Genomic DNA, 27,073 nt, shown 5'->3' on the forward strand with positions numbered 1-27,073 from the left:
AGAGTATAATGAGAAGTGAAATAAGTCACAGAAAGACAAATATACCATATGATTTCACTCATGTGGAGTTTAAGAAACAAAACATATGAGCAAAGGAAAAAAGGGGAGAAAGACAAACCAAGAAACAGACTCTTAACTATAGACAACAAACTGATGGTTACCAGAGGGGAACTGGGAGCAGGGATGGGTGAAATAGGTGATGGGGATTAAAGACATACACTAATCATGATGAGCACTGTATAATCACTATATAATCACTATAACATAATCATTACATTGTACACCTGCAACTAACAGAACAGTGTTAACAATGAAATTAAAATAAAAACTTTTAAAAAAGGCATTAAAATGGCAGATTACATATATTTTACAACTTAAAACATCAATAACGAGACATAACAAAATTCATCACACTGTACACTTTAAATGGTGAACTGTATGGCATGTGAACTGCACCTCAATAAAGCGACATAAAATATACTCTCATTTTACGTCAAACTAGTGACATATACTCAGAAAGTTATTTCAAGTGACCTTAGTATGACAGTATTGAGTATACATCCTTAACAGGATATAGTTTAAAAGTAAAGGACTACAGAAGTGCCTGGGTGACTCAGTCAGTTAAGCGTCTGACTCTTGATTTCAGCTCAGGTCATGATCTCACAGTTTTGAGATCGAGCCCCACGTCACGCTCTACACTCAGTGTGGAGTCTGCTTCAAATTCTCTCTCTCTCAAGTAAATAAATCTTTTCTAAAATAAATATAAAAGAACTACAAGCAATCTTTAACTTCATTCGGTATTAATAAACACCTGAGGAAACTGTAATCATAACAGAGCCTCCCCCAAATCCATAAATTTAAGAGATCTGAAGCAGTTTATGACAATAATACACAACAATCAAAATGGCATTAAAATGAACAGAGCTTTCTTCCCCCTTTTAAAAAATGAATAGATTCCCACAAGTTACAATGTCAACACATAAAAGAAAAACCAACTCCACTGCCTATGGTGCTTCGAAATATCTCATGAAAGACTCTTAGGATAACTGAACAGCAATTATTAAAGAATAATATATAGAACCATAAAACTTTGGGGGAAATTTGATAGTCTTCTGTCTCCATTCTGCTCATTTTATAAAGGAACTGAAGCCTAAGCCTAAGGAGGTTAAGTGCCTTGTTTAAGGATACATAGGTAGGAAGGAAAAGAGCCAGTCAGTCCATGATTCAGGACATCCCTGATTCAGTCACTGCTTCTTTCCATGACACTTTATGCCACTGTTATGCAAATACTTAAATTCATTCAAACTCCTATCAAAACGGATGTGGGGCTGAAAACGGGAACATTCAGACCTGAAGAGATGTCACATTAACCCTCCTCTTGCACAGCCAACTGACTCTTCACCATCACCCCAGGTATCCAACACCCCCTGCAAAACTAGTTTAAGCAAATGGATTTTTTTCTCAGTATAAACCACAGGGCTCCAAACTTCAGGAGTCCTGACAAGGGTGAGGGCAGGGGTTATAGAGGCAGATAAGCAAAGTCTAGATACTAAACGGTGAGTTCCCCAATCTCCTTCCCCTGGAAGAGAAGGTTAAAAATAGAACAAAAAGACACAAGTAAGAAAAAAAGACATAGAGGATCAAACCAGAACCAACTTTCAGTTAACAAAAACTTGAGATTGGGGCGACGGGAGGGGGGAGCTTGGGATGGTGGGGGGGAGAAATACTCAAAGAAATAACACAATGTCCCAGAACTGAAGGAAATGAGTTTTCCAATTGACAGGAAAATTCTAGAAAACCTAGAAGCTATCGATAACAAGAATCACATCAGATTTCTAACAATACAAATGATCCGAAAATGAAGCAATACTTTCAAAATTGAAGAAAAAAATTATTTCAAACCTAGAATCTGATAACCAAACTATAAATCAGGTGAAGACTTTTTCAGGCATACCATGTTAAAAAAAAGAAAATACCATCCTTTCCTTCTCAAAGCAAACTGGAGATTGTGCCCTACACCAAAACAAAGTCAAGAGAACATGAGTTACAAGAAACCAAGGGTCTAAAAAAGAAAAGAAGTAAAGGTAATTCTCAAGATGATGATAAAGCCAAGTCCCGGAGCTAGAACTGTGTAGCAAAGAGAAGGAGACGCCAATCCAGATTGCAGCAGTAAGACAAGAGTGCTCCACAAGAAAGACCCTTAAAAAAATTTTAAGCTGAAATCGATGGATTATGTGACCTCTTTGATTACACTTAAGAGTTAAACTGAGTTTGGGTAAAGAATTAGTAATACATCCTAGATAACTAAACAAACCAAAAAAATAAATAAATAAAGCAACTATTAACTCCAGGAAAAATAAAGCTACACAATAAAGGTGGCTCAAATGGAAAAATATGTACCTTATCCTAATTACATAAATACAAACTATTCATTTAATCAAAAATTACAACAACAAAACTGAAAGAATGAGGGGGGAGAAAGATCTGTGAACAGACACCTAAAGGACAGAGTAGAAAGTATCTAAAATGTGGAAAAGGAGACAGAGAAATAAAAGTATGTACTACTCAGAAGTTAATCAGAAGTGTAAAGTATATGGTGAACAACTAAAAGCTGTCAGGTTGCATCTGAGCAGTAGGAATTAGGGGTGTGGACTGGGAGGCCAACTCAACAGAAATCTAGGAAAACTAAATAGAAGCCAACTTGAGAAAGAAAAATTGAAGAAACACAAGTGGTATTTTCAACAAGGACAAAAGCAGGCGTGAAGGAATAGAAAATGACAAAACAAAAGAGACAAACAAATGAAAGCATAATGGGAACCCTGGGAAGGTAAGACTACAGACCCATCATTGCATTCCAGAACTTGGGACATCCCAAAAAGCATCTCCAGTTCACACATGGCCAATCTCTATCAAACTCGGAGCCAAGTAAATACTAATCTTTCTACTCTTAAAAGCCACTGTCTCTGCCTCCTCCGCGTTCTCCCTTCCAAGCTACCCAAAGCACACTGATTTGTCCTTTCACTTAGACCTAGGTTTATAGTACCATCACCTGTTACAAAGTTACTCACTTGCTAATCAAAATCCCACTGAAATCCCCAAGTTCTAAAGTAAATGATTTCTCCTGTTTTAAGAAAAACATCGGATTAAAATAATACTCTTTATTTTTTTTTTTTAATAATGATTTTTTATTATATTATGTTAGTCACCATACAGTACATCCCCGGTTTCCGATGTAAGGCTCGATGATTCATTAGTTGTGTACAACACCCAGTGCACCATGCAATACGTGCCCTCCTTACTACCCATCACCGGTCTATCCCATTCCCCCACCCCCCTCCCCTCTGTAGCCCTCAGTTTGTTTCTCATAGTCCATAGTCTCTCATGTTTCATTCCCCCTTCTGATTACCCCCCCTTTCTTTATCCCTTTCTTCCCCTACTGATCATTCTAGTTCTTATGTTCCATAGATGAGAGAAATCATATGATAGTTGTCTTTCTCTGTTTGACTTATTTCACTAAGCATTATCTCCTCCAGTGCCGTCCATGTTGTAGCAAATGTTGAGAACTCATTCTTTCTGATTGCTGAGTAATATTCCATTGTGTATATGGACCACAACTTCTTAATCCAGTCATCTGTTGCAGGGCATCTCGGCTCCTTCCATGATTTAGCTATTGTGGCATTGCTGCTATGAACATTGGGGTGCATATGGCCCTTCTCTTCACTACGTCTGTATCTTTGGGGTAAACACCCAGTAGTGCAATGGCTGGATCATAGGGTAGCTCAATTTTTAACTTTTTTTTTTTTTTTTTAAAGATTTTATTTATTTATCCGACAGAGATAGAGACAGCCAGCGAGAGAGGAAACACAAGCAGGGGGAGTGGGAGAGGAAGAAGCAGGCTCCCAGTGGAGGAGCCTGATGTGGGGCTCGATCCCACAACGCCGGGATCACGCCCTGAGCCGAAGGCAGACGCTCAACCGCTGTGCCACCCAGGCGCCCCAATTTTTAACTTTTTAAGGGACCTCCACACTGTTTTCCAGAGTGGCTGTACCAACTTGCATTCCCACCAACAATGTAGGAGGGATCCCCTTTCTCCACATCCTCTCCAACAATTGTTGTTTCTTGCCTTGTCTATTTTTGCCATTCTAACTGGCGTAAGGTGGTATCTCAGTGTGGTTTTGATTTGAATTTCCTTGATGGCTAATGATTTTGAACATTTTTTCATGTGTCTGTTAGCCATTTGTATGTCTTCATTGGAAAAGTGTCTGTTCATATCTTCTGCCCATTTTTTGATTTGTTTATTTGTTTCTCGTGTATTGTAAAATAATACTCTTTAAATGTAGAACAGAAGTAGCCATAATAACCAGTCCTTAAAATTCTGACTCCACACCCCTTTATTTGATGGAAAGGCTAGGTAGTTCAAAGAACATTCTAAATTCCGTCTACAGAAATAAGATCTTAAATCTTTTGGGAGCCAGGGTCCCCGCTGAAAATCTCATGAAAGCTCTAAACCTGGCTTTTTTTAAAGTATGTCAATTTCAGCCGTACAGAAACCCTTAATGAAGTTCTGTTTTAGACTCTGGTACCAGATTTGTTGTTTATGAGTATGCCAGCAGTTTAAAATTACAATCTGTATGTAGATACCTACTCCTCTCTTCTGGTGGAACAGGCTGAAACCTACTCTGTTACTGCTAAAAGAAACTAAATCAGACCAATTACCAAAATCCTACAAAGACATATGCCTAGTATATGATTAAAAATATAATTATGCAACTATTATAATGATGTTCATCCCTGGGTTTCTTTTACTTTCCTCACACATCTTTATTCTCACGGGCCCTTACCCAGAAGAGACCTTGAATGACTGTCCTTTTAACATCAACGTTTAGTGCTTACTATGTGCCAGGCATTGCCCTAAATGGTTTACCATGAATCATCCTATATACTATCAATATCATTACTCCTACTTATTGATGAAGTTTAACTTGCCTCAAATCACACAGCTTATAAACGGCAGTGCTGTGATTCAACTCCCAAGCCAAGTGACTCAAGATCCTGTGCACACCACCCACCCTTAGCCTTTTTTCCTCACCCTCCACATTCAATCACTAAAATTCTGATGAACCCAAAATATATCTGGCACATTATCTTAAAAGAGAAAAAATACGCTAAGCATGTTGTCAAAAAGGTTAAAAAATTTTAAGCCACCGTAAGAACGGCCTGTAAGAAATTCAGAACACCCAAGATCGCGTTTAAAAAAAATAAAGGCAAATAAAAAGAAGCCTCTTAGGAGTACTGGGGATGGGAGAGTGGAGTGTGAAGAGTAGGGTCAGAATCCTTATAAACGCACAATGACAGATGCCTCAAAATAGAGTGGACTCCCAGTGTCACTGCGCGGTCTGTCAGGGAGTTCCAAGTGTGGCTACCCCTGCACCGGTCCACTGGATATCTACGATGGATGGTTGCCCGTCACCGCAGTAAAAGCCCACCCCGGAGCTGCGTCAGTCCCCCGCTGGGTTCCATCGACCTCCAAAACCTGGAAGTGCCGCTTCCGCCGCGGCGGCTAACTGTCCAGGAGCCGAGAAGAGACCCGCCGTAAACAGCAGGCTCCGGAGCCCCGGTGACGAGGCCGCACGGACGCAGCCGAGGAACCCCGGGACGGGACGGGCCTGCGAATAAGGTTCCTTCAGTAGGAGGCCAGGAGGAAGAGGAAGAGCTGGCGCCAACTGCAGCCCGCCGCGGCCTCCCCCCTCCCCTCGAGCTCGCGAGCGCCACGCCGCCCACCCGACAGCGGGAGCCGGCCGGCGCCTCAACGCGCCAAGGAGCGGCGGCCGCCGGGAGCCATGACGCCGGCGCTGCGCGGGGCCGCGGCAGGGCCAGGGCGGAGGCCACCCGGGTCTCCAGGACCAGCTCACCTCTCGGGGCGACGGGACGGAACCCTGCACCGAAGCGATGTACCGTTCCACGTCGGCTTTGCTGCGCCTCATCGCGCCAACGACCTGACTCCCAGGGCGCGGGAGGCCAGAGCCGAGGCCCACAGCGGTCGCGGTCTCCAGGAGCGAAGCGCCTGAAAGCCCGTGACGCAGCGCCGTCGCCGGCCGACAAGCGGCCCGCCCCGCGTGCGTGTTGCGACAGCACTGTGCGCCTCGCCAACGTCGGCGTCGCTCCGGCCGCGCACAGGCGTCTGGCTGGCCCCGCCCCAGGCTCCGCGCGGTCCTGCAGAGGCTAAGGTCGGATTTGCGTTGTGAGAGCGTCCGCTGCGAGGAAGGGAAAGTTCAACACCGCGCTGGGACCAGCGACGAGTACTAGAGGGACGAGGTTTTACCGGATGGGTTCTCAAAACTTTGGGCCCTTTCTTCTTAGTTTTAATTACGGGGTGCTGTGGAAGGGAAGAACACTCTTAGGACATTTTGGTGAGCGTATAAAATGGAAACACCTTTCTGGAGGCTGTTGGTTAAATGTTATGTAGGACACGTGTGAATACGAAGCCTCCATGTTAAAATTCACGTATTTTAAAAGAACATATTATATGAGAAAATTAAAAGTGCATAATTAAAAGGTAGGCCACAAATACTGTTTGGGGATGATTATAATTGTATAATTTGAAGAGCCCCCCAGATTTATATATAGATATAGATATAGATGTATAGATATATATCTCAATAGCAGAACAGTATATACCAAAATGTTTATAGTACTCATCTCAACATGAGACATCTGCATTTTCCAAATCTTCAAAAATATTTACTTCCCCCCAACCCCTACCGGAGACTGCTATTATTGACTGGCTTTCTCAGAACAGGAATAAATTAACTTATTAAGTCAAGTATTCTGACAGTTTAAAAACAAAGTCAAATTGGTGATAGGAACTCCTGAACTTACATTCAGGTTTGGAAAATACTTCCTTGAATTCAAATTATACTTCAACAATAAAAAATACATTTACCATTTAAAAACAGTATTTTGTTTTGACTAAATCGTCTGATTTATGAAATTACACAGTTTAATCTGAAAAGGAGGTTTGGAGTTCTTTGTATTTTTGCAGTCAGATACATCTTCCACACCTGTTCTTTTTTATAAGAAAAACACTTCTGTTTTATAATCATTCTGTTCTTGAGAACAATTTAAAATGAGCAAAATTCTATTAATGTACAACAGAGTAATCTTCCTTCCTACAAAATCATTTTGGGTTAGGACCCCCATAGCAGTACAAATGAAGTGAGCCATAACACCTCCTAACAATTTATGCTGGCGTAGGTGGGCCTCCCTCCGTTGTTCTACCGTGGATGAAGGCAGAGAACCCTACACTCACCTACACAGCCCCTTCGTTCCCCTTTTCATTACAGAAAACAAGGTACCAGCAGCCTTTTTAGAATATCCAGTGTAATAACCAGCTTAGAAAAAGTACCAGAGAGGGGCGCCTGGGTGGCACAGCGGTTAAGCGTCTGCCTTAGGCTCAGGGCGTGATCCCCGGCATTATGGGGTCAAGCCCCACATCAGGCTCCTCCGCTATGAGCCTGCTTCTTCCTCTCCCACTCCCCCTGCTTGTGTTCCCTCTCTCGCTGGCTGTCTCTATCTGTGTCGAATAAATAAATAAAATCTTTAAAAAAAAAAAAAAAGTACCAGAGGAAGCAAAACAAAGAACAGAAGAAAACTTGTAAGAATTGAATTATAATCCTCAGGATAATGTATTGTATATATTGTAGCCATGAAACAAAAACAAGTCATTAAAAAAGTTTACTTTGGAAATCTGAGTTTTAAAATGTTTTATAAAATGTTTTCAGTGGTGAAGACATTAGGTATAAAAAAGTCATATCCCTGTGTACATACAGTAGGGTCTTCATTATCTGGGAAAATATCAAGCAAATGAAATGTGTTGAAATTTTTAACTGGAAGTTTAGAATGTTATGGTTATGGAGAATTGTTATCTCTTTTTATAGATTTTATTTATTTATTTTAGAGAGCATCCATGTGCACGAGTGGGGGTGGGGCGGGCGGTGTGCAGAGGAGAAGGGAAAGAGAGACTCCTAAGTAGGCTCCAAGCCCACCATGGAGCCCCATGTGGGGCCCAATCCCAGGACCCGGAGATCATGACCTCAGAAGAGTCGGGCACTTAACCAACTGAACCACCCTTATTTTTTCTTTTTTTTTAATGTAGACAAAATATAATTTTATCCAATCACTTAGAATTAACCTGGCCTCTTACAGGCCATCTCCCTAGTATCTCCTTTTTGATTTTTCCATATTTTCCAAATTTTTTACAATCAGCAAGTATTGTCTTTATAAAGGGAGAAAAAGAGCATTTTCTTTTGTTTTATCTCGATCATGTTGGATGTGAATAAAAGAAAAGGAAATGATTCTGAGATTAATAATGTGACATATATTAGAAATAACACTTAAAGAGAATGTGATTTGGGATAGAAGGTCCTATTTTAGATAGTTGATTTATTTCCCTTTAGGTGCCATTTATATATCTAAATGGAGATACCTAGTGTATAGATGGAATGGTAGGATGATGATCTGTGATGGACTGGAAGTCATAAACCTTCAGTGACAGTTGAAGCCATGAGTTTGCCATGGAAAGAGTGTTAGTAATAACAGCCATGGCTAACAAGTAAGCACTTGCTCTGTTCCATGTCCTCTTCTTAACATTTCACATGTATTAGCTCATTTAATTCTCAACAGCTTCAGGAGGATACTGTTAAATATTATTATCCTTGGTTTTGTAGATAGGAAACCAAGGGAGTGAACAGTAAGCAACTTTCCGAAGCACACTTACCAAGTAAAATCACTACCATTAATCTGTTTAAGTCAAATAAACTGGAAAGGAGGGGCCAAAAGGAGAATCTCTTGAGGAACTCAGATGACTTCTCTTAAGTACATTTATTACTCTTCAAAACATAAATTTGGGGGGTGCCTGGGTGGCTCAGTAAGTTAAGCCTCTGACTCTTGATTTCGGCTAAGGTCATGATCTCCAGGTTGTGGGATCCAGCCCCCACTTTGGGCTCAGCAGGGAATCTGCTGGAGATTTTCTCTCCCTCTTCCCCTCCACCTGCTCTCTAAAATAAATTAAATCTTATGGGGCACCTGGGTGGCTCAGTCGTTAAGCATCTGCCTTCAGCTCAGGTCCTGATCCCAGGGTCCTGGGATCAAGCCCCACATGGGGCTCCCTGCTCAGTGGGAAGCTGGTTTCTCCCTCTCTCTCCCTCTCCCACTCCCCCTGCTCATATTCCCTCTCTCATTCTCTCTCTGTCAAATAAATAAATAAAATCTTTTTAAAAAATAAAAGTAAATAAGTCTTAAAAAAAAAAACAACCTCAATTTTCACAAAATGGAAGAATGAGTTTGACCTTCTGGGCTTTCAAAATAGACATTCTCCATGATGATGTCCATTCTAGCCCACATCTTTTCCCAGCATAAACCAGTTACATCCAAATTTCTCATTAGTAATTACCCATCCCCCAAATCACACATCTAACTATAATGTTCTCTACAAAGAACTCCATAGCAGGGGTATGAATTCTACTCTAATAGCTCCATTACTCATACTGATGCATTGTAAATTCAATTCAAATGAGAGTTGAATCCATAGAAATATTTGGCTTATGACATTTTTCATTAGCAGCAGTTTTATCTGATTAATAGGAGTCCTCAACTTCTGAATTTTGAACTAACAGGCACTTAACATTGATGCTGATCAAAGTTTCTCTCGTCTCAAACACCTCTACCCTCTATTGCTAATTATCATCAACTGCAGACACATCTTTCATATATCACATGATTCCTTTTTTCTTCAGAACCATTCATACTGTCAATTCATCCCATCATTTTCTCAGTGTTCCCAATTTGTATGATTCTACGGTAATCCTAAACTTACTACTTTGTAGACAGCATTTTGAATATTCTCATGGTTTTTGAACTTAATAGACATGATGAGATTGAAAATGTTCATAAAGAAACTCAGAAACAGAAGGAGCCAACATGAATGAGCATTGCCATTTTTTGGTTCTTGGATATGTTATTTTCATTTTAAAACTTTAGCTTCGATTGCATCTCTGAAAATAGAGGCTTTTGCACATGCTGCTCTTGACATCCATACAACCTAAACTGTGTTTCATGTGCAGAAATGGATCTTTCACACATCAGCTGAGAAAGGATTTGGAGCTATCACGTGACAGCACAACCCTGCCTGGAATTATGTGAGGCAGAGCTTGTACAAATAATAAACTAAGGAATACACACACATACATATGTATATGCATTCGTATGTGTATATCTCTATGTATATATGTGTGTATATATATACACGTAAATATGTGTGTATGTATGTATCTCTGGGAACCGAATCCCCCAAATCAGTGTGTCTAATATAATGTGACCCAACACGTAATTTAAAATATTCTAGAAGCCACACTTTAAAAAGTAAAAAGGAACAGGAGAAATCCATTTTAATAATCTTATATTCAATCCAATATACTTAAAATATTACAATTTCAAATGCAAGTAATATAAACAAATAGTTAATAAGCTATCTTACATTCTTTTTTTGTACTAAGCATTTAAAATTTGGTGCATATTTTACATTTGCATCTTAATTCGGATGCCAAGGTTTCATCAAAAATACTTGATCTGTATTTAGATTTCATAAAATTTAGGGTTGAAAAAATAGATTAATATACCCAAGTTGTTCCAGACATACTTAGAAGTGTCCAGGAATTGAACTGAATATCAAGTTTGTTTGTTTGTTTATCTATTTGTTTATTTTTCAATATGGAATGCTTCACAAATTTGCATGTCATCCATGCTCAGGAGCCATGCTAATCTTCTGTGTATCATCCCAATTTTAGCATATGTGCTGCAGAAGTGAGCACCGGATATCAAGTTTTTGAATTTAAATTAATTAAAATTAAATTAAATTTAAAACTTCATTGTTCAGTAGCAGTAGCTGCATTTCAAATGCTCAAGTGCCGTATGTGTCTAGTGTGTTGGACAGCAGAGTTCTTGTTCAGACATTAAACATAAAAAGGAGCAGGTTATGTAACTGCAGCACTCAATGTGGCTGAAGGAAAATCCAAAAAGTACAGCATCCCAGAAGCTAAAAAGCAGAGCTTTAAGAAGAGAATAATCAACAGCATAAAATGCTACAAAAAGATCAGGAACGGGGGATCTTGGGTGGTGCAGTCGGTTAAGCATCAGATTCTTGGTTTCAGCTCAGGTCCTGATCTCAGGATGGTGAGGTCGAGCCCCGTGTCAGGCTGAGGACCTTATTAACAATACAGAGCTCCGGGCACCTGGGTGGCACAGTCAGTTAGGCATCCAACTCTTGGTTTCAGCTCAGGTCATGATCTCGGGATCATGAGATCGGGCTGCATGTTGGGCTTTGCGCTCAGTGCAGAATCTGCTTGAGATTCTCTCTCTCTCTTGCTGTGCCCCTCCTGCTCCTGCTTTCACACTCTTTCTCTCTCTCTCTAAAATAAATAAATAAATCTTTAAAAAAATCAGGAGTGATAACTGAGAAAAACTCTTTAGACTTGCTTCCTAAAAGTTGATTTTTGAAAGAAATGGTACAGACAAAAAACAGCATGCAAATGGCTAAGAAGGAATTAGGTGGTAAGGAAATGAAGGCACAAAATAATGGTTACTCTCTTTTTGATAGGGAGAATTGATGTTGGCATTAATGGTAAATAATCATCTCAAAAAACTGCCCTTTCGTGGGGTGTATAGGTTTATGACTTTTGAGATGTATAGATTCATGGAATCACTTCCACAATTAGGATACAGAACAATTCCATCATCCCCCAGGATTCATTCCCATTATTATTTTCGAGTCACACCCCACATTCAACCCTTACCATTGATCATTTCTTTGCACTCTAGTTTTGTTTCTTCAAGAATATCATATGAATGGAATCCTACAGTATGTAACCTTTTGATACTAGCTTTTGTCACTCAGATAATGCGTTTGAAATTCATCCAAGTCCTTTCACGTATCAATAGGTTATTCTCCCTCACTGCTGAGTAACAGTCCATGTATGAATGTACCACAGGTTTATCCGTTTACCCTATGTAGGACATTTGGGTTGTTACCAATTTCTATTAATTATGAATAAAGCTGCTGTAAACATTTGTATACATGTTTTTCAATGAACACAGTCTTCATTTCTCTAGGGCAAAAGGTGGCAAACTATGGCCTATGGGCTGGCTGCCTATTTCAGTAAATAAAATGTTATTGCAGCACAGCTTCACCCATTCCTTTACATACCTGTCTTATAGCTGCTTTTGCGGTACACCGACACTGTTGAGTAGTGGTGACAGAGACCTATGTCCTTAAGAATAAAATATTTACGCTCTGGCCCTTTAAGGAAAACTTCACTTACACCTGCTGTAAAGGCTCAGGAATGGGATTGGTGGGTCCTATGGTGGGTGTTAGGTTTAACATTATAAAAAACTGCCAAACTGTTTTCTAGAGTGGTATATCATTTTTGCTTTCCCATCAGAAATACACGAGATCTAGGGGCTCTGCCTCATTGCCATCACTAGGTATTGCCAGGATTTTTTTTGTTTAAGCCATTCTAAAAAGTGTGTAGCACGGTTTCATTTTATCCCTTAGTAGGCAATATTGTTGGACATTGTTTCACAGACATATTTGCCATCCATGTATCTTGTTCGGCAAACTGTGTTTTAGTTGTTGCCCATATTTTAATCAGGTGGTTTGTTATCTTAGTGTTGAGGCTTGAGAGGATTTATGTATTCTGATTGCAAATTCTCCATTAGATATGTGATGGGCAAACGTCTTTCTCCCAGTCTATAGTTTATTTCATTTTCTAAATTGTGTCTTCCACAGAGCAAACATTTATTATTTTGGTAAAGTTCAACTTTCAGTTTTTTTCTTTTATGAATCATGCTTTTGATGTCAGAGCTAAGAACTCTTTGTGTTACTTCCAGTCACAAAGGTTTTCTTCCACATCTTACCCTTTTATTGATATATATGATCCACTTTGAGTTAATTTTTGTCAAGAATTTGGGGGTTTTTTTGGTATATGGATGTACAATTATTCCAGGACTATCTTTTCTCCATTAAATTACTGTCACCACTTGTAGAAATTAAATGACTCTATTAGCTTGAATTTGTATCTGGACTCTCTGTTTTGTTTCACTGATTTCTGTTTGTTTGTTTGTTTGTTTGTTTTTGAGAGAGAGAGAGGGCACGAGCTGGCAGGGGCAGAGGGAGAGAGAGAATCTTTTTTTTTTTTTTTGAAGATTTTATTTATTTATGTGACAGAGAGACAGCCAGCGAGAGAGGGAACACAGCAGGGGGAGTGGGAGAGGGAGAAGCAGGCTGCCAGCCGAAGAGCCCAATATGGGACTCGATCCCAGAATGCCGGGATCACGCCCTGAGCCAAAGGCAGACGCTTAACAACTGCGCCTCCCAGGCGCCCCGAGAGAGAGAATCTTAAGCAGGCTCCACGAAGGACTCAAACTCATGACCCTGAGATCATGACCTGAGCTGAAATCAAGAGTCGACTGCTCAACCAAGTGAGCCACCCAGGCGCCCCTAGCTATATATAAGTCTTAAGTGTAATTCCTCAAGTAGTAGGGCTCTTTGTCAAAATTTCTTCTGTTCCACCAATATTTTGTGGTTTTAAGCATATACATCCTGTACATGTTTTGCTGGACTACAGCTATTTCATTTTTCATAGAGTGACTGTAAATGATATATTTTTTTAGATTTTGGCTTTCAATTGCTCATTGTTAGTATAGAGAAATACGGTTGATTTTTGTATGTTGACCTTGTACCCTGTGACATTGTTAAATGCACCTTTTAGTTATAGGAGGTATTTTGTAGGTTACTTGAGATTTTACACATTGACAATCATGTTACTCGATCTGTATGCCTTTTATTTCTTTATCTTGCCTTATTTCATGGTCTGGGACTATTACTACAATATTGAATAAGACCTGTGAGACAGAACATTCTTTCCTTGTTTTCGATCTTAAGGGGAAAGACTTTCACCATGAAGTGTGATGTTAGCTATAGGTTTAGGTAAATGCCTTTATCAGGTTAAGGACATTTCTTTCTATCCCTAGTTTGCTAACAGTTTTTATCATGATGGGCATTCTTTAAGCTGCTAATATGATTACACTGATTAATTTTTAAGTATTAGACCACCCTCAAATTCCCAGGATAAACCCCACATGGTTGTGATGTGTTTTGCTTGTTTATTTATTGTGATAAAATACACGTAACATAAAATTTACCATTTTAACCATTTTTAAATGTATAATTCAATGGCATTAAATACATTCATGATGTTGTGCAATCACCACCACTATCCATATCCAAAAAAATAAAAAGTTTTTTCATTGTACCAAATAGAAACTCTGTACCCATTAAACAATTAACTTCCCATTTCCCCCAGGCCCTGGTAACCTTTATTCTACTTTATGTCTCTATCAATTTGCCTATTACCTCATATACCTGGAACTATACAGTAATTGTCCTTTTGTGTCTAGCTTATTTGGCTTAGCATTACATTTTCAAGGTTCATTCATGGTGTAGCATTTTCCAGAATTTTATGGCTTTCTGTGGCTGAATGCGTATTAACCTTTTATATACTACTTGATTCAATTTGCCAATTTTTGTTAAGGATTTTGCATCTAAGTTGAGAGATATTGATATTTTCTTTTATTATCTTTTAAATTTTAAATTCAATTTAATTAACATATACTGTATTATTAGTTTCAGAGGTAGAATTAAGTGATTCATCAGTTGTATATAATACCCAGGGCTCATTACATCAAGTGCCCTCCTTAATGGTCATCACCTGATTACCCCATCCCACTGCCCACCTCCCCACAGCAACCCTCAGTTTGTTTCCTAGAGTTCTGAGTCTCTTATGGTTTGTCCCCTTGTCTGTTTTCATCTTATTTTTTCCTTTCCTTCCCATATGTTCATCTGTTTTGTTTCTTAAATTCCACATGAGTGAAATCATATGGTATTTGTCTTTCTCCGACTGACTTATTTTGCAAGCATAATGCACCCTAGTTATATCCACATTGTTGCAAATGGCAAGATTTCATTCTTTTTGATGGCTGAGTAATATTCCATTACACACACACCCCCATATATTTTATATATATATATATATATATATATATATATATATATATATATATATATATATAATGTAATATATATTACATATATATACTCACCCCACATCTTTATTCATTCATCTGTCAATGGGCATCTGGGTTTTTTCCACAGTTTGCCTACTGTGGGCATCGCTGCTATAAGCATTGGGGTGCATGTGCCTCTTCAGATCACTACATCTGTGTCTTTGGGGTAAATACCTAGTAGCGCAGTTGCTGAGTCATAGGGTAGCTCTATTTTTAACTTTTTAAGGAATCTCCATACTGTTTTCCAGAACGGCTGCACCAGCTTACATTCCCACCAACAGTGTAAGAGGGTTCCCCTTTCTTTGCATCCTCATCAACAAAGGTTGTTTTCTGACTTGTTCATTTTAGCCATTCTGACTGATGTGAGGTGGTATCTCACTGTGGTTTTGATTTGTATTTCCCTGATGCTGAGTGATGTTGAGCATTTTTTCATGTGTCTGTCTGCTGGCCATTTGTATGTAGAAGACATATGGAGAAATGTCTGTTCATGTCTTCTTTCCATTTCTTGACTGGATTATTTGTGTTTTGGGTGTTGAGTTTGATAAGTTTTCCTAGATCCTGGATAGTAGCCCTTTATCCAATAAGACATTTGCAAATACCTTCTCCAACTCTGTAGGTTGCCATTTAGTTTTGTTGACTGTTTCCTTTATGTGCAAAAGTTTTTTATCTTGATGAAGTGCCAATAGTTCATTTTTGCCTTTGGAGAAGTGTCTAGCAAGAATTTCCTGTGGCTGAGGTCACAGAGGTTGTTGCCTGTGTTCTCCTCTAGGATTTTGATGGATTCCTGTCTCACGTTTAGGTCTTTTATCCATTTTGAGTCTATTTTTGTGTATGGTTTAAGAAAATGGTCCAGTTTCATTCTTCTACTTGTGGCTGTCCAGTTTTCCCAACATCATTTGTTGAAGAGACAGTCTTTTTTCCAGTGGATATCCTTTCCTGCCTTGTCAAAGATTAGCTGACCATAGAGCTGGGGGTCCATTTCTGGGTTCTCTATTCTAGTCTATTGATCTATGTGTCTGTTTTTGTGCCAGTACCATGCTGTCTTGATGATTATGGCTTTGTGATATGCTTAAAGTCCAGAATTGTGATGCCTCCAGTTTTGGTTTTCTTTTTCAACATCACTTTGGCTATTCAGGTTCTTTTATGGTTCCATACAAATTTTAGGATTGTTTGTTCCAGCTCGGTAAAAAATGCTGATGGTGTCTTGATAGGGATTGCACTAAATGTGTAGATTGCTTTGGTAGCATAGACATTTTAACAATATTTGTTCTTCCAATCCATGAGCATGGAATGTTTCTCCATTTCTTTATGTCATCCTCAATTTCTTTCATAAGTGCTCTATAGTTTTCAGAGTACAGATACTTTACCTTTCTGGTTAGATTTATTCCTAGGTATCTTATGGTTTTTGGTGCAATTGTAAATGGGATTGACTCCTTGATTTCTCTTTCTTCTACCTCATTGTTAGCATATAGAAATGCAACTGACTTCTGTACATTGATTTTATATTCTATCACATTGCTAAATTCCTGTATTCTAGCAATTTTTGGGTGGACTCTTTTGGGTTTTTTTACATAGGGTATAATGTCATCTGTGAAGAGTGAGAGTTTGACTTCTTCTTTGCCGATTCAGATGCGTTTTATTTCTTTTTGTTGTCTGATTGCTGAGGCTAGGGCTTCTAGTACTATGCTGAATAACAGTGGTGAGAGTGGACATCCCTGTCATGCTGCTGACTTAAGGGTAATAGCTCTCACTTTTTCCCCATTGAGGATGATATTCACTGTATGTTTTTCGTATATGACTTTTATGATTTTGAGGTATGTTTCCTCTATGAGGGATACTGATATTTTCTAATTTCCTTTGAGATTTTCTTTTTGATCCATCAATTATTTAGAAGTCTGTTGTTTAATTTCCAAGTGTTTAGAGATTCTCCTGTTTCATTTGTTTTTTTGATTTCTAGTTTACCTCCATTTAGGTCAGAAGACATAGTTTGCAAGCTTTCAATTCCTTTAAAATTGTTAAGGTTTGCTTTTTATTTATTTATTTTTTAAGGTTTGCTTTCTGATCCAAGATATAGTCTGTTTTGGTGAATCTCCCATGTGCACTTGAAAAGAATGTGTATTCTGTTGACTGTTCTACAAATGTCAGTTAGGTACAATTGGTTATGGTCCTGCTCCATTCTCTCTTTATTGATTTTCTATCTACTAGTTATACCAATTATTGAGAGAGGGGTATTTAATTTTAGATTTGTCTATTCTTTCCTTTAGTTCTGTCAGTTTCGGCTTCCAGAATTTTGAGGTTCTGGTGTTAGACGCAAACACATTTAGGATTATTGTGTCTTGTTAGTGAATTGACACTTTTGCATTACATAATGTCCTTCTTTATCCCTGATGATTTTCTTTGCTCTGAAATCTACTTTGATACTAATATGTCTACTCTAGCTCTTCTGATTAATGTTCCTATGGTATTTCTTTTTCCATCTCTTTACTTTTAATATACCTATATCATTATATTTAAAGTAGGTTTCTTAAACAGCATAGAGTTAGGAATCGTTTTATCCACTCTGACAATATATCTTTTGATTGTTATGTTTAATCCATTTGTACTTAATGTAATTATAGATATGTTTGGATTTATGTCTATCATTAAACCAAATAAATGTTTTTTGTTCCATTTTTCACTTCTCTGTTTACTCTTTTCTGCCTATTGGTTATTTGAATATTTTGAATAATAATATTCTCATTTTGTTTTAATTTATTTATTGTCTTTGAATATACCACTTTGCATAGTTTTTTTTTTAATGATGGCTCTAGGGATTACAATATACTTACGGACTACTTAGAATGAATACTATATCATTTCAAGTAGACTGTAGAAACCTGATGACCATATAGATATCTTTACCTTCCCCTCTTTATGTTATAGATGTCTCAAAGTACATTTACATGCATTGCAAACTGCACTGAACAATCTTACAATTTTTTTCTTTCAATCATCAAATATATTTTAAAGAACAATAAAGGTAGATCCACTAGACGGAGATCACCAAAGGAACAGAAGACTTTAACAACACTATAAACAAATTATATCTAAAAGACATCTGCAGAAAACTGCACCCAAAAACAGCAGACTGCATGCTACTGTCAAGTGCACATGGAACATCCTCCAGTGTACACCATATGCCAAGGCATAAAACAAAACTCAATAAATTTAAAAGAATTGAAATCATACAAAATGTTTTCCCACAACAATAGAATGAAAGCAGAAATAATTAAAGAAAGAAATATTAGAAATTCACAAATATGTGCATATTAAGCAACATACTTAAAAAAAAATTTTTTTTAAGTAGGCTCTATCCCCAGCATGGCAACACAGGGCTTGAACTCACTACCCTGAGATCACATCCGAGCTGAGATCAAGAGTCAGATGCTCAACCAACAGAGCCAACCAGGTATCCCTAAACAACATACTTCTAAATAATCAGTGACTCAAAAAAGAAAACAAAAGGGAAATTAGAAAATATCTTGAGATTAATGAAAATAAATGTACGACATACCAAAATTTACAGGATGCAGTTAAAGTGGTACTTTGCGGGAAATTTATAGCTGATAATTCCTATATTTAAAAAGAATGATCTCAAATGAATAACCTAAACCTGGGCCTTAAGACACAGAAAAAGAAGGGGCACCTAGGTGGCTCAGTTGGTTAGGTGTCTCACTCTTGATATCGGCTTGGGTCTTGATCTCAGGGTCATAAGTTAAGGCCCCACATTGGGCTCCATGCTGGCCCTGCAGCCTACTTAAAAAAAAGGGGGGTACAGGGGCGCCTGGGTGGCGCAGTCGTTAAGCGTCTGCCTTCGGCTCAGGGCGTGATCCCGGCATTCTGGGATCGAGCCCCACATCAGGCTTCTCCGCTATGAGCCTGCTTCTTCCTCTCCCACTCCCCCTGCTTGTGTTCCCTCTCTCACTGGCTGTCTCTGTCAAATAAATAAATAAAATCTTAAAAAAAAAAAAAAAAAAAAAAGGGGGGTACAACTGGGTGGCTCATCAGTTATGTGTCTGGCTTTAGATCAGGTCATGATCCCAGGGTTCTGGGATTGAGCCCCACATTGTTGGGCTCTCTGCTCAGCAGGAACCTGCTTCTCCCTTTTCTTCTGCATGCTGCTCCCCCTGCTTGTGCTCTCACTCTCTCTGCGTGTCAAATAAATAAATAAAATCTTTTAAAAAAAAGAAGACATAAAAAAAGAAGAGCAAACTAAGCATAAAGCAATCAGAAGGAAGAAAGTAACAAAAATTAGAACTGAAATTGGTGAAATAGAGACTAGAAAAATAATAGAGAAAACTAAAAAAAAAAAAAAAATCCAATGGAAAAAATGGGCAGAAAACTTGGACATTTCTCCAAAGATGATATATAAATGGCCAACAATCATATGAAAAGATGCTAAATGTCACTAATCATTAGAGAAATGAAAATCAAAATCACAATAAGATCATTTTATACCCAATTAGAATGGCTACTATCAGGAAAACAAAACAAAACAGGAAATGACAAGTGTTGGTGAGAATGTGCAGCAATGGGAGTCCTTATGGACTGCTGGTAGGAGTGTACAATAGTGCAACCACTATGGAAAACAGCATGACAGTGTCTCAAAAAATTAAAAATAAAATTATCATGATCCAGCAATCCCATTCCTGTGTGTATATGCAAAAGAAGTGAGAGCAGGATCTTGAATTGATACTTGCACACTTATCTTTCTAAAAGCTTTATTCACAATAACCTAGAGGTGGGAGCAATCTGTATGTCCGTTGACAGATTAATGGATAAATAAAATATGGTTATATATATAAAGGAATTTTTTTCAACCCTAAAAAGAGGAAATCCCGCCACATGCTATCCCATGGATGAAGCCTGAGGACAATGTCCTAAGGGAAGAAAGCCAGTCACCAAAAGGCAAACACTGTATGATTCCACTTGTATGAGGTACCTAAAGCGGTCAGGTATGAAGAAAGAGCACATTGAATGGCGGTCACCAACGGAGGGGGAGGAGGAAACAGAGAGCTGTTTATCATGTGTTGAATTTCAGTTTTGCAAAATGAAAATGTTCTGGAGATCTGTTAAACAACAATGCAAATATACTTAACACTACTGAAATGTACGCTTAAAAATGGTTAAGATGGTAAATTTTGTGTTATGTTTTTTTTACTACGATTAAATTCTTAAAAATTATTTTAAGAAATAGTAGAGAAAAATCAACAAAACCAAAAGTTGGTTTATGAAGAGATTTTGAAAAGTGACAAACTTTTAGTTAGATTGACTAAGAAAAATAGGCTCAAATTACTAAAATCGGGAATGAAGGAAGGGATAGTAATACTGACTTACAGAAAGAAAAATACTATGAGCAATCATATGCTTGTGAATTAGATAATTTAAATGAAGTGGACTAATTCATAGACAAAAAATACCAAAATGACTCAAGAAGAAATAGAAAATGTGAACAGACCTGTAGTATACAAAAGATTGAATTGGAATTAAAAAACACCCAGGGGTGGCTCAGTCATTTGAGCTACTGACTCTTGGTTTTAGCTTGGGTTTTGATCTCAGGGCTGTGGTATGGAGCCTTGTGCGGGGCTCTGTGCTCAGCGTGGAGTCGGCTTGGGATTCTCTCTCTCCCTCTCCCTCTGTCCCTTCCTCCACTCTCTCTCTCTCTCAAATAAATGAATAAATAAAATCTTTTAAAAAGATAATAAAAATAAGGGACCCCTGTAATCATCTGGGAGTCTGCTTCTCCCTCTTCCTCTGCCCCTCCCCTCCTGCTGTGCTCGCTGTCTCTCAAACAAATAAATAAAAATCTTTTAAAAATAATAAACATAAAAATTAAAAACACCCAACAATGAAAAGCCCAGGACCAAATGGCTTCACTGGTGAATTCTAAATTTTTAGAGACAAATGGATGCCGATCCTTCTTAAACACTTCAAAAAATTAGAAGAGAATGGAACACTCTCTAAAGTAATCCCTGACAAAAGTATTACTCTGATTCCAAAGTCAGGAAAACACAACAAAGGAAACTACAGACCCAATATCCTTTATGAATATGCATGCAAAAATCCTCATCAAAATGTAAGCAAACTGAATCCAGCAGCTCTTAGGGGATTACACCAAGTAGGACTTATCCCAGGAACGTGGAGTTGGTTCACATACAAAAATCAACCAATGTATTACAAAATATTAATAGAATTAAATGACAAAACCACATGATCATCTCAACAGGTTTAGAAAAAGCATTTGATAAACCCCAATCCCTTTCATGATAGAAATAACCAAGTAGGAACAGAAGGGAATTTCCTCACCTGGTAAAGTAACTACAAAAAACCCACAAGTGACATCATATTTAATGGCAAAACAGAAAGGTTTCCTTCTAAGATCAGGAAAAGACAAAGATGTCCTCTTTCACTATTTCTGTTTAACACTGTACTGGAGGTTCTAGCCAGGGCAATTAAGGAAGAAAAACAAATAAAAGGCATTCATATAGGAATGGAAGACATAAAAATACCTCTTTCACAAATGATATAATCTTATATTTGGAAAACTCCTAAGAGTTCTCAAAAAAAAAAAAATCTTAGAGCTAATAAACAAGTTCAACAAGGTTGCACGATTCAGGTCAATTAAAAATAAGTTGTCTTCTGTAAAATAGCAATGAACGACTGAAATGAAATTAAGAAAACAATTCTATTTAGAATAGCATCAAAAAGGGGCGCCTGGGTGGCACAGCGGTTAAGCATCTGCCTTCGGCTCAGGGCGTGATCCCGGCGTTATGGGATCGAGCCCGGCATCAGGCTCCTCTGCTGGGAGCCTGCTTCTTCCTCTCCCACTCCCCCTGCTTGTGTTCCCTCTCTCGATGGCTGTCTCTATCTCTGTCAAATAAATAAATAAATAAATCTTAAAAAAAAAAAGAATAGCATCAAAAAGAATAAAATACTTATGAATAAATGTAACCAAAGAAATGTAAGATTTGTAGACTGAAAATACATATTTTTTAAAGGAATTAAAGGAGATCTAAATAAATGGAAAGATATCCCATGTTCATGAATTGGATGAAAATATGTGTCTACACAAAAACTCACATGCAAATGTTTATAGCAGCACGATTCATAACAGCCAAAGGTGGAAACAACCCAAATGTCCATCAACTGTAAATTCATAAACAAAATGTGGTATATCCATATAAATATTATCTGATAAGCACGGAATGAAGAACTGATGTATACTGAATTCAATGTGGATAAACCTTGACAACATTATGCTAATCGAAACCAGTCACAAAGACAACATATTATATAATTCAATTTTTAAAAAAGATTTTATTTATTTGTCAGAGAGAGAGCACGAGCAGGGGGAGCAGCAGGCAGAGGGAGAAGTTCGCTCCCCGCTGAGCAAGGAGCCCAGTGCGGAACTCAATCCCAGGACCCTGAGATCATGACCTGAGCCGAAGGCAGACGCTTAACTGACTGAGCCACCCAGGCTTCCCTATATAATTCAATTTATACGAAATGTCCAGAGTATGCAAATTCATGAACACATAAATAACAGAAAGTTGGCTGGCGGCTGCTAAGGGATGAGAGGGGAGATTAGGAGTAACTGCTAACATGTATGAGGTCTCTTGTTAGGGTGATGAAATTGTCCCATAATTAAATCATGGGGATGGCTGACTAACACTGTGAATATACCAAAAAAAATCACTGAATTAAATCCAATCCTCTGGAGAGTGTAGATATTTTTGTTGAGGCAGACAATCCACTTGGTTAGGTTCAAACCACAACTTCCAACTCCTCTTCTGTCTGTGATTCCAAAGCCAGTTCAGTTCCCAGTGTGGACGGGGCTATTCAAGTTCTGTCCCACTTGTGTGCCACCTAGTGGCCAGTGGAGGACCTCGGGCCATGCTCTGTCAGTTCAGCCTGCATTTGGTGTGTTGAGCGTCCGTGCAGGGGCAGCTCAGAAAGGAGCCCCCGAGTTCATAAACAACTTTGTGGGGTCACTTCCCTAAGTGGCTCTCCTCAATTTCCCTGTTACTTTTGTTTCCTGCAGCTTCTAGTTTTTAGTCTCCTGACCAGAAAACTGAGGCTTGACCTACGCAGCTCTGCCATGCACTGCTGCGTCTGGGGTCAAGCAGCAGGAGGACAGAGGTGGAATGAAAGCAAGTTTTCATCCTCTTGGTTTCACCCTCTTGGAACTATAGCTGTGCCAGTTGAAGTTTCTCCCCTTTGGAGTTTTGGCTCCTGGGTCCCAATGGGGAATTCTCATAGGCTCTTTTCAGGGGCTGGTTTCTTGGCCTGGAAAGCCCCCTTCCCTGTTCTCCCCCTGCAAAGCTCTTTTGCCGTCACCATCTTTGGGAAAACTCTCTTTCCCTGTTCTCCCCCTGCAAGGCTCTTTTGCCGTCACCATCTTTGGGAAAACTCTCTAGACTCCCTAGAATGAACCATTCTCTCCTCTGAGCAATCTCTGTATCCTACTCCAATTGCTAATGTCAGTCCCTACTGCACAACGTTCTGAGGCACTTTTTCATGGCCCCTGGTACACTGTGAGCTTTCCAAGGCTGGAACATTTATTGCCGCTTCGCTGCCTTGTAGTGCAGTGTCTGACAAAAGTTTACATTCAATAAATGTTTTTTTATTTTTTAAGATTTTATTTATTTATTTGACAGAGAGAGCGAGAGAGCACAAGCAGGGGGAACAGTAGAGGCAGAGGGAGAAGCAGTCTCCCCGCTGAGCAGGGAACCCAATGCGGGACTCGATCTCAGGACCCTGGGATCATGACCTGAGCCGAAGGCAGACGCTTAACCATCTGAGCCACCCAGGTGTCCCTCAATAAATGTTTCTTGAATTTGTTTACTTTTGATTTACCCTCTCCCCACTTCTAATTTGCGTCCTTTTATCTGGCATCGGAAACTCATTAAGCTCATTAGTCTTGTGTATGAACTAAGCAGGTGACAAGCAAGGGCCTAGGGGATTTTTCCAACATATGAACATTAGTGCATGGACTTGAATAACCTTCGGTCTTTTTAAGGCTCTTGTTTCCTCATTCTTGCCTGTATTCTGGTAGAAGTTGCCAGAAATCTTAGTTCTGGATAATTTAGAAGTCATCACTGTACACAAAATTAGAAGGCCTTGTCCTCTGAATCTACAATTTTAAAGAGGGAAATAGCCCTGTAAAGTTTTCAAAAATACAGAGTAACAGTTAAGAATGATACCTCCAGATTAAACATGGGGTTTGGGGGCGCCTGGGTGGCACAGCGGTTAAGCGTCTGCCTTCGGCTCAGGGCGTGATCCCGGCGTTGTGGGATCGAGCCCCACATCAGGCTCCTCCGCTATGAGCCTGCTTCTTCCTCTCCCACTCCCCCTGCTTGTGTTCCCTCTCTCACTGGCTGTCTCTCTCTGTCGAATAAATAAATAAAATCTTAAAAAAAAATAGAGTGATATTCTTTAAAAAAAATAATAAATATGGGGTTTGGGGGGATTAACTGGAAAGCAGTATGAATAATTTTCAAAATGTTGATATGTTGACCCCCAACATAATCCCTCTTACGGGGTTTAACAGGGTGCTAAAGATACGTGGTAAACAAATATCCTTTTAGTAAGCTGCTAATAGTTTGGGGATTGAGATCTTCTTCTTGGGCTGTATAAACACAACTTTCTAGTAGGAAGTATGAGCCCAGTCGCCTGCAGGTACAATTTTAGATTGAAGAAGGCATTTTTGACCTCTGCACCAATTAGTGACAGTCATCAAGTGGAGATCTCCTATATGATCTTGTGGCATCAAAGATTCTAATATAACAGTAGGATTACAAAGTAAAGAAGGAAATTCCAAGGTTTTAGAAGGGAGAAGAAATTACCTCCATCCCCCCAATCACAGGGGTCTCCCCAGCAGAGAAGTCAAGTCAGGTGAGGCCAGTCAGTGCATTTGTGCAGTCCCCTCTTGACTGGAGATTCTAGAAGTTGAGCGGGTGAATCTGAGGCACCATACTCATGATCTATCAAGTAAGGGCTTAAGGTTTGGGTGATCACAGTACAGTTTAGGGAGCACACCTAGAACAGAGCCTTTTTTTAAAAGATTTTATTTATTTGACAGAGAGAGAGACAGCCAGTGAGAGAGGGAACACAAGCAGGGGGAGTGGGAGAGGAAGAAGCAGGCTCCCAGCGGAGGAGCCTGATGTGGGGCTTGATCCCAGGACTCCAGGATCACGCCCTGAGCCGAAAGCAGACGCTTAATGACTGAGCCACCCAGGTGCCCCTGGAACAGAGCTTTATTTTCAACTCTGCTAAGTTAGAATTTGTGAGAATTTATATAGGAGCTTCTTTAAAAAGTTCACCATTGCTCCATGGATGGAGGAAAATTTGCCAACAACAAAGATGTAAATAATATTGCAGATACATATTTAACCCATTTAACAAAACATTCAAAAAATAAAGTTAGCACTTCCATCACTGCAGCATAATATTAATTTTGGCAAACTGGCAACCACTACCTGAATCGAATAAAGACCCCCTTCTTCCCTGCCAAAAAAACTCCAAACAAAACACTTAAGAACCATTTTAGTAACATTTAATAAAGATTTATTTTAGAGAGACAAAGAGAGAGCGAGCAAGCCCTGGGGCACCCACCCCCGGCCTCTTCCCCCGCCTGGCTGACCCATATTCCCCTCTGAAGATCCAGCTCCTCTAGGAGCCTTCCCTCTCCCTCTGCTGTCGTGATCTGGCAAAACCCTGTTCACCCTCGCAGCACTTCCTACCTGCTGCTGTAATCACCCATCTCTCCTACTTGAGCGGGAGGAAACCAAAGCTCTGCACCTGCCCCGTGGAGGACAGAGTCCAAGACTCAAATCAGAGACCCAAAATCTCTACGTTCAAGGAGGATGAAGGGCAAGGAAAGGATGGTGCCCTGGCAAAGGAACGCCCCGCGAAAGCACCACACCGTGCTTCAGGGCTAGCTGAGTGATGTTTTAAGATATGTTAATATACACATCCAAGGAGATGTAAGATAGCTCTTAAAAAGTGAAAAATACTGGAATTATGGTGAATAGTGGGAAGACCCCAGCACTGTTCTGTATGGTTCTGGGATTTGGCTCACACACAGTAAACTGGGTCATTTTCTTTTATTCATACACATGAATTTTTCTACTTTATACTCAAGAATTCTCTCTCTCTCTCTCTCTCACACACACACACACGCGCACACACACACACACCCCCCCCCCCCCCAAGTAACGGAGTAGAAACATTTATACATTTGGAATCACAGGAATACTTGGGTTCAAATTCTGGATAAGACACTTTCAAGTTGTGCAACCTCGAAGGACCTAATTAACGTCAGTATGCAACCCCTCTGCCATAATGTGGAAAGAATTTTAAGTAACTCATATAATTTTAAGGATTAAATAAAATAGCATTTGTGGAAACCGCCTTGTGAACTTTATATAGAGAATGTTTGATATTCTTACATGTAGATATAACTACTTAAATTGTGTTCCAAAAAAACTACATAAAAATTTTAAATGACTTTTACGAGAAACTTTTTTTAAAAATTGAGATATAATTGACATATAACATTCTATATCAGGTGTACATGATTCAATATCTACAATATTTGTGAAATGTCACAGTAAGTCTAGTTATCCATCACCATACATAATTACACAATTTTTTATTCTCATAAGAATTTTAAAGATCTACTCTTAGCCAGATATACAATACAGTATTATTTATACATATACAGTATTTCAGATATACAATACAGTATTAACTATAATTACCGTACTGTATAGTACATCTCCATGACTTTATTTTGTAATTGGAAGTTTGTACCTTCTGATCTCCTTCACCCATTTCACCCACTGCAACACCCGCC

General features: G+C 39.1%; 1 protein-coding gene and 1 non-coding gene across 6 annotated transcripts in view; both read right to left on the reverse strand.

The window, feature by feature from the left end:
* LOC113267793 (E3 SUMO-protein ligase RanBP2) overlaps positions 1–6,130 on the reverse strand; it is a 77,825-nt gene extending 71,695 nt beyond the window's left edge. For 2 of the 5 annotated variants that reach the window (XM_044379114.3, XM_026516014.4), the window contains exon 1: positions 5,913–6,130. In XM_044379114.3, coding sequence (XP_044235049.3) covers positions 5,913–5,984 — 72 coding nt within the window. In that variant the 5' untranslated portion in view covers positions 5,985–6,130. The remainder of the gene's footprint in view (positions 1–5,912) is intronic. The other 3 variants (XM_048222542.2, XM_026516005.4, XM_044379124.3) reach the window with 2 other exon arrangements.
* Positions 6,131–10,761: 4,631 nt separating this feature from the next.
* On the reverse strand, positions 10,762–10,868 carry LOC113247661 (U6 spliceosomal RNA). The gene has a single exon (XR_003313333.1). It is a non-coding gene; the product is annotated as a U6 spliceosomal RNA (small nuclear RNA).
* Positions 10,869–27,073: the final 16,205 nt, after the last annotated feature.

Source organism: Ursus arctos, unplaced genomic scaffold (assembly GCF_023065955.2).
Source record: "Ursus arctos isolate Adak ecotype North America unplaced genomic scaffold, UrsArc2.0 scaffold_8, whole genome shotgun sequence".
NCBI classification, from domain to species: Eukaryota; Metazoa; Chordata; class Mammalia; order Carnivora; family Ursidae; genus Ursus; species Ursus arctos.